The sequence below is a fragment of the Malurus melanocephalus genome, unplaced genomic scaffold (genome assembly GCF_030028575.1).
Source record: "Malurus melanocephalus ecotype Western Australia unplaced genomic scaffold, MMel_1.1 scaffold_17, whole genome shotgun sequence".
Taxonomy (NCBI): domain Eukaryota; kingdom Metazoa; phylum Chordata; class Aves; order Passeriformes; family Maluridae; genus Malurus; species Malurus melanocephalus.
In genome coordinates this window covers 2,337,987-2,343,986 of record NW_026623249.1, presented here as the reverse complement: position 1 = coordinate 2,343,986, position 6,000 = coordinate 2,337,987, and the positions used below count along the sequence as shown (strand labels likewise).

The 6,000-nt window shown below is 51.4% G+C and overlaps 1 protein-coding gene across 1 annotated transcript in view; it reads right to left on the bottom strand.

Annotated features, from left to right (window-relative positions):
* Positions 1-6: 6 nt before the first annotated feature.
* Positions 7-6,000, bottom strand: part of GGA1 (golgi associated, gamma adaptin ear containing, ARF binding protein 1) — a 9,802-nt gene continuing 3,808 nt past the window's right edge. The window contains exons 7-17 of the mRNA XM_057387873.1: positions 5,131-5,211; positions 4,588-4,725; positions 4,361-4,442; positions 4,058-4,165; positions 3,620-3,775; positions 2,774-2,838; positions 2,457-2,635; positions 2,059-2,342; positions 1,672-1,841; positions 1,317-1,427; positions 7-1,143 (exon numbers count right to left, since the gene is read on the bottom strand). Of these exons, the coding sequence (XP_057243856.1) occupies positions 1,033-1,143; positions 1,317-1,427; positions 1,672-1,841; positions 2,059-2,342; positions 2,457-2,635; positions 2,774-2,838; positions 3,620-3,775; positions 4,058-4,165; positions 4,361-4,442; positions 4,588-4,725; positions 5,131-5,211 (1,485 nt within the window). The 3' untranslated portion in view covers positions 7-1,032. The remainder of the gene's footprint in view (positions 1,144-1,316; positions 1,428-1,671; positions 1,842-2,058; positions 2,343-2,456; positions 2,636-2,773; positions 2,839-3,619; positions 3,776-4,057; positions 4,166-4,360; positions 4,443-4,587; positions 4,726-5,130; positions 5,212-6,000) is intronic.

Here is a 6,000-nt window from a genome sequence, read left to right as displayed (position 1 = left end):
TACCCCAGTGTAGAGCTTAGTGGTGACGGGAGCCCAGCCGACTCCTGACTCACAGCCCATCACCCACCGCTCCTCGAGAGGACACTGAAGAGCTGAGAAAACTCCCTGCCCCACCAAGCTCTCCAGTCCAGCCATGGATAGGAAGCCTAAGTGCTGCTTCCTCTCCCTATCTGGCAGGAGGCTGCAGGGAGACTCAACCCACACAGCATGCCCCTCTCTGGCCACGGTTCCCAAAGCTGGCTATGATAAAGCCTGTGGGAATGGTGTAGGCTTCTCTGCTGCAAGGGTTCAGAATGYCAGCTGAAGGAGCTGGGAAGACACAGAGCAAGCCCTTCCCAGCCCCTGAGGCCCCAACGTCCCACCAACAGCTCTGTAAGCAGCTAGGACAGAGACATGTGATGATCACTCACCCTAACACCAACCCCCCCCTCCCCCCTGCCCCAGCAAGGGCAGCTGTCTACTCTCTGGTGCTGGAGAGATATTGAGGTTCTGCCCAGCCTTGTTCCACATCAGCTCCCATGTGATCCCACCAGACAYAGAATCACTGGGGCCCAGCTCCAAGGAAGGGGCAAGGGGGACAAGAGAGAGCATCATAGAGCACAAAGCAGCTGAAGGGCTGGGATGAGCAGAGGGGATAGACAAGGAAAAGGATCTTCCTTTGCTAGGCCTTGTCCTAGGCTGAGGTTGTTAAAGCTCCCTGTCCTTGTTGCCCTATGCACCTAAAGCGGGAAAGCAGGATTAGAAGAGAAGCTGGACAGACTGGGGAGGGAGTGTCATCTTCAGAAGAGCAGGGAAGGCAACTGTTCACACACTTGAAGCTTTCCACTCCACTCCTAGTCTTGTGGGAATGAACATCTCCTGGCATCTCTGCTCTCCTCCTTGAGGCATGCTCCCTCTGGCCCTTGCCCRGCCATCTGGAGAATAGAGTATGAGCAGTAGCCCCTGCCCGCCCTCCCATTTCCTCAGGCTGCTGCAGCCCCATAGGGCTGGCTGCCTAAGGAATCTGCAGTGTAGTGCCTACAACATGTGGCCCTAGAGGTTTCCCCAGGATTCTGGTGGGGGAAACTGGTCCACATCCCCAATTTCATTGTAGGTTTGCTCTCCCATGGTGAAGGTCAGTTTGTACCGTAGCCTCACTTTCTCCTGGAGATGGGATAAAAAGGGTAAACAGTCAGAAGCAGGGCAAGAAAGGCATGAGGTACAAACCATTCACATTTCAGACGCTATTGAGTARGGGGAACAGGGACAGGGGTAGTGAGGCTTTGCCTAAGCACCAAGACCAGCCTCTGCTCATGCCCCAGGGATGATGCTGTTACCTTCTGTGGGTTAGCGAGCAGCAGRACTTGGGTGATGGCACTGGGGTGGATGATGGGATTGAACGCTGGTAGCTCTGTGCCTGAGGGAGGCTGTAGCTTCACCTTCATTATCTAGGGAGGAAAGAGAGTGGGAGCAGAGAGGAGAGAGTGACCACACTCCTGAGAGTGACCCAGAAGCCAGAAGCTCTGCTCCTGTACTTGCAAAGCTTCCACTGTTTAAACAAAGAGGTGCAAATCTGAAGGCAACAGAACTTGCTCCCATGCCCACAGAGCTCTCTCCACCCACCCTGCCTTTCCTGCAGTAGAATCATACTTTGGCTCAGTCTGGGGACCTCAGCCCTAGCAGCTGTCTTACCTTAGGGACGGCAGACTGAAAGACAATATTGCGGATGGGCTGCGGGGCCGTACTAAGCATTGAAATCACCACCACAAGCACATCAGGTCTCTCAGGCAGGGCATCCTTAGCAAAGTGGAAGAGGACACGGAAGCCATGCTGATCATACACTGTCACAGGGAGGATGCTGCCTGTGGAAAAGGCAGCAGTCAGCCAGGAGGGTATTGGCCCCACAGCACCTTTCCACATCACCCTAACTCCATACAAGTGACGAAAACTTGACAAAATCATCATTCCTCCTCAACCTCTACAAAATCCAACAAGCAAGAAGTTTCTTCATTTTTTTTCCTTCCATGTGTGCAGGGTTTATTCCCCCCATGCCTGCCCCCCTCTTTTTCCCCAGCTCACTGGGTTTGATTGACTCCAGAGGCACAGTGATGTTGGCCAGTGAGATCTCCGGGGGCAGCGCAGTGGCAGGAGCCCGTGGTGGGACTCCAGTACTTCCTGCTGGTGTGGTGGCAGCTTTTGGAAGTGTAGCAGGGGCAGGCAGCTCTGAAGTCAGGGGCAGCGTGGGGTTAGGGGTAATACTTTGGAGTACAGGTGGAACACTGGGATCGTGGGCTGTGGTGCCAGAGCTGCTCCTGTTCTGAAGATCCCTCAGGGTGAGCCGAGGGGGTGGCTGCTGCTTCTCCCTGTAGGGAGAGAGAGAGAGYAAGGAGTGGAATGGGGCACTGAAATGCAGTGCCCAGCACCCCAGAAACAGGAACAACGGGGAGAGATGTGAGACTGCACTATCAAGTGCTTACCATCGCACTTGTTGAGATTCTGGAGGCAAAGACTGCTGCAGCAGCGTCTTGCCTAGGAGGTCCAGGTCATCCAGGCCACTGATACTAGGAGACGGTTTGGGGGAGGATGCACCGGCATCTGCTTTGACTGGTGGTGTTGCTGTGATAGGGGTGATACTGAGCTCATTGCTATCTGATGACTGTGAAGAGAGTGCAGAGAAGAGYCCCCAAGCAGGATTGCGTATCAGCACCAACCATCAGACATGGTGTGTTTCCCTACGTACATTTATTGCTTTTACCACCCTCTCCTCCCTTTGCTCTAGCTCCCTGCACATTACCTGGAAGCTGTTCCAGCCACTGCTGTCACTAGCCTGGATAGGATGTGGTGCTGGGTCATTCAGGCCTGCCAGGAGTAAAAGCCAACATGAAGCTTACCTACCAAGTGAGTAAGAGCATTAAATGTGGCCTGAATAAGACACAATAGTAGCAGGGCAGAATCACCAAAGTGTTCTCCATCTCTGGCCCCCATCCTTGCATAAAGGAGAGCCAGGAGGGTGATAACGGTTTTTTTCTGTCCACATACCCTCCTTTATAGTTTAGTTCTCCCAGCAATTAGCAGAAAAATGAATACTACTGAGCTGACAAGTCTGACTGACCATGTTGTCTACTTGATGTTGTTGTACTCAAAAGCACTTCTCTTAGGAAAGTGACACTCTGTTGTGCAATGCAGGACTCTAGAGCCTTCTAGGACCAGCACCTCACACAGTTTCATGTGTACAATTCTGAAAGTCCCATGCATSTGTTGTCAGCTCATGACCTCACCAGCAAGCAGTAAACATGAGGAGCTGGGGGTGACCCACCCTTGTGATCCCATCTGGGGATAGCCGTTGTATCACTCTTGATTTACTTGCCAGGCAAATATCTCAGTTTTCCTGGAGAAAATCAGTGGGCACATTCCTACAGGCTCTCTCTGATTATCCAGGAAAACATCATGGGACTGAAGTTCAAAATAACAGCAGGGTCTTTCCCTCCCTCTCCCTAACACTAAATGAAGGACACCTCTTTGTCTTTCATTATTCACTTCTACCAGAGCTCTCTCTTGTTCATTTTTCTGTCAAAGAAGAACCATCTATGCAGACTATCCAGAGCCAATGAATTAAGAGCTTTTGCTCTGGATTTCTCACCTAAAGACATGAGTTCATCATCCAGCAAGGAGACAGAGCCAGCTTGGTCAGGCACGGGGACTGCTGAGCCACCTGAAAGGGTGGGCAAGGCTGGGTAGGAAGGGCATGTTGCTGGAAGCTCCAGGCCAGACAGATCTACAAGTGCTGAGGTGCTGCCTGCAAAAAAAAAGAAGCTGAGAGTCAGAAACCTTATCCAGTCCTTATGTAGTGTGCTCAGCCAGTTCTCATCCTTCCTTACAGCCCCCTGCTCTCCCTTCCAGTTCCCTTTCTTTATGCACTAGTCACTTCCACAAGCCATTTTCTTATCTCACCAGCCCCACTCTGACCTCTCGCAAATTTCCCCTTTCCACTTCTCTCAGTCTTCTCTTACACTGCAGGAAACCAGCAATGGGGGCCCTCTGCTTGACCTTGCTGTCCCCATTCCTTAAGTCTCCTCACCTCGAAGGGGACCGGCCACCATCTCCCCATTGATCTCTTCTCCCCGTACAAGCTGCTTGTAGAGATTGATCACGTGTGTCAGATTGTCATTGGCTTGCAGGATCTCGGCTGAAAGTAAGTGTGAAAATAGTGAAGAGAGTAACTTTTACAACCCAAGTCTGTCTATTTCTTCAAAGCAAAGCCCAAATTACTGCAAACAAAGCCACTGCAGAGAGTTTTCACCATTGTTGCTGCAGCCTGCATCAGGCTCCATTGACATCCAGGGCAGTCTCAGYAGGAATGAGAAAGGCCAGATATGTTTACCTAGAGCTTCATCATTGTCTTCTGTGTCACTGGCGAGCCGGAAAAGCATGGGCCTCATGCGCTCACAGCGCTGATACAGCTCCTGTGGGAGATGAGAAACAGTGATGAAGTGAGCATCTTGCTGCTCAGGACTCAGCCTGGAGTACAAAACAGGCAGGAGAACAAGGGGCTAAGTGTCACCCATCTCTGCTAAGCCCAGGGAGAATTCTGGGATGGCCTTTCCTCACCTTCATTAGGTCCTCATTGCTTTCCGTTGTCTCCCCCTTGCTGTAGTTTGTCACCATCTCTGTCAGCAGCTTCACATTGTTGTTCACCTCCTCAATGGCATTCACCCTCTTGGAGATCTTCTCCATGCGCTTCTGGTCCTGGAGGGGAAGCACATGGGGAAGGATGTCTTAATTTGGAGAGAAGGAAGTTCCAGACCAGTCAACCATCCTGGACTAAAGTGCAGCAATGCTGTCCTCAAAACAGCTCCCACTTCAGTGGAAAACTCCAAGCCATCTCTGAGAAGGAACATGCCAAACATGGATGGAATTGTTGCAGATCTAGTGCTGCAGCAAGGCTTGTGCCACAGAATGGACCCAGAGCCATTCCTCCAAGTAGCCAGGGGATGGCAGAACTCACACAAACAGTCTTTTGCAGCTGCTGCAGCCAAATTTTGGGCAGAAGCTCCATATGTCTGCATACGGCCACAGAGCCACTCCTCCTCTGGTGCCAACCCTCGCCACCCAGACCATGACCCCCCCAGCTCCCCTCTTCCCCAGCCACACCTCCTGAACCATCTCCTTGATGAGCTTGTTGGCAGCCCGCAGATCCTCAGGATGGGAACTTTTCAAGAGGCGAGCCAGCGTCTGCAAAAGAGAAGGTACCTGAGAGCCCAAGCTGAGGGATGGCAGCCAGAATCACTCTTGCAACACTAGAGCCAATAGATGCCCCTGTCCCAAACCTCTGTCTGGCAGGGGCAGTGGAAAATTCAAACTGTTTAGAAAGCCCAGCCACAAGAGCTTGTGGGATATCAGAAACCAGGGAGAGGAGTACAACTGCCTGTCCTTTTCCCATTGTGGTTTTGGTTATGCAAGCTAGGTTTTACCCTGAAGATCCCCTGCATTCAAAACTGGCTCCTGCCTGCCCTTTACCTACCATGGAGATTTTGGAGTACAGCAGTACAGAGACAGAAAGCAAGCCTTGTTAATGCAAGAATTGCCATGGTATTGTAATGGACTCCTATTCAGACATCTTCACATACCTCTTTGTAGGTGCAGTTGGTGAAGAAACAGGAAGAGCTCCCACTTCCTCTCCAYAGTCAGTGAACAGTCCTACTGCCTACCAACAAATCCTCATTTGCACACTCTGACCCCTGGGGGCAAACTGTATCTCTTGCAGCAAACTAGCATCACAGTTGTGCAGAACTAGACCCAGAGGAGCCCAATGCTTGTTTAAATGTATCAGCACAGATAATGCAGAGGTTTGCATAAGTGCTGACACAATTCTGATGGAAAGACAACACAGGATGGGTCCAATTGGATATAAGTGGTTGGGCAATAAGCACATTGCAATGCTACGGGTAGGGAAGAGATAACAGCAGCAGCATCTAGGGCTGGGATTTAAACCTCATGATCAGCTAACTCAGGAGTCTAGAG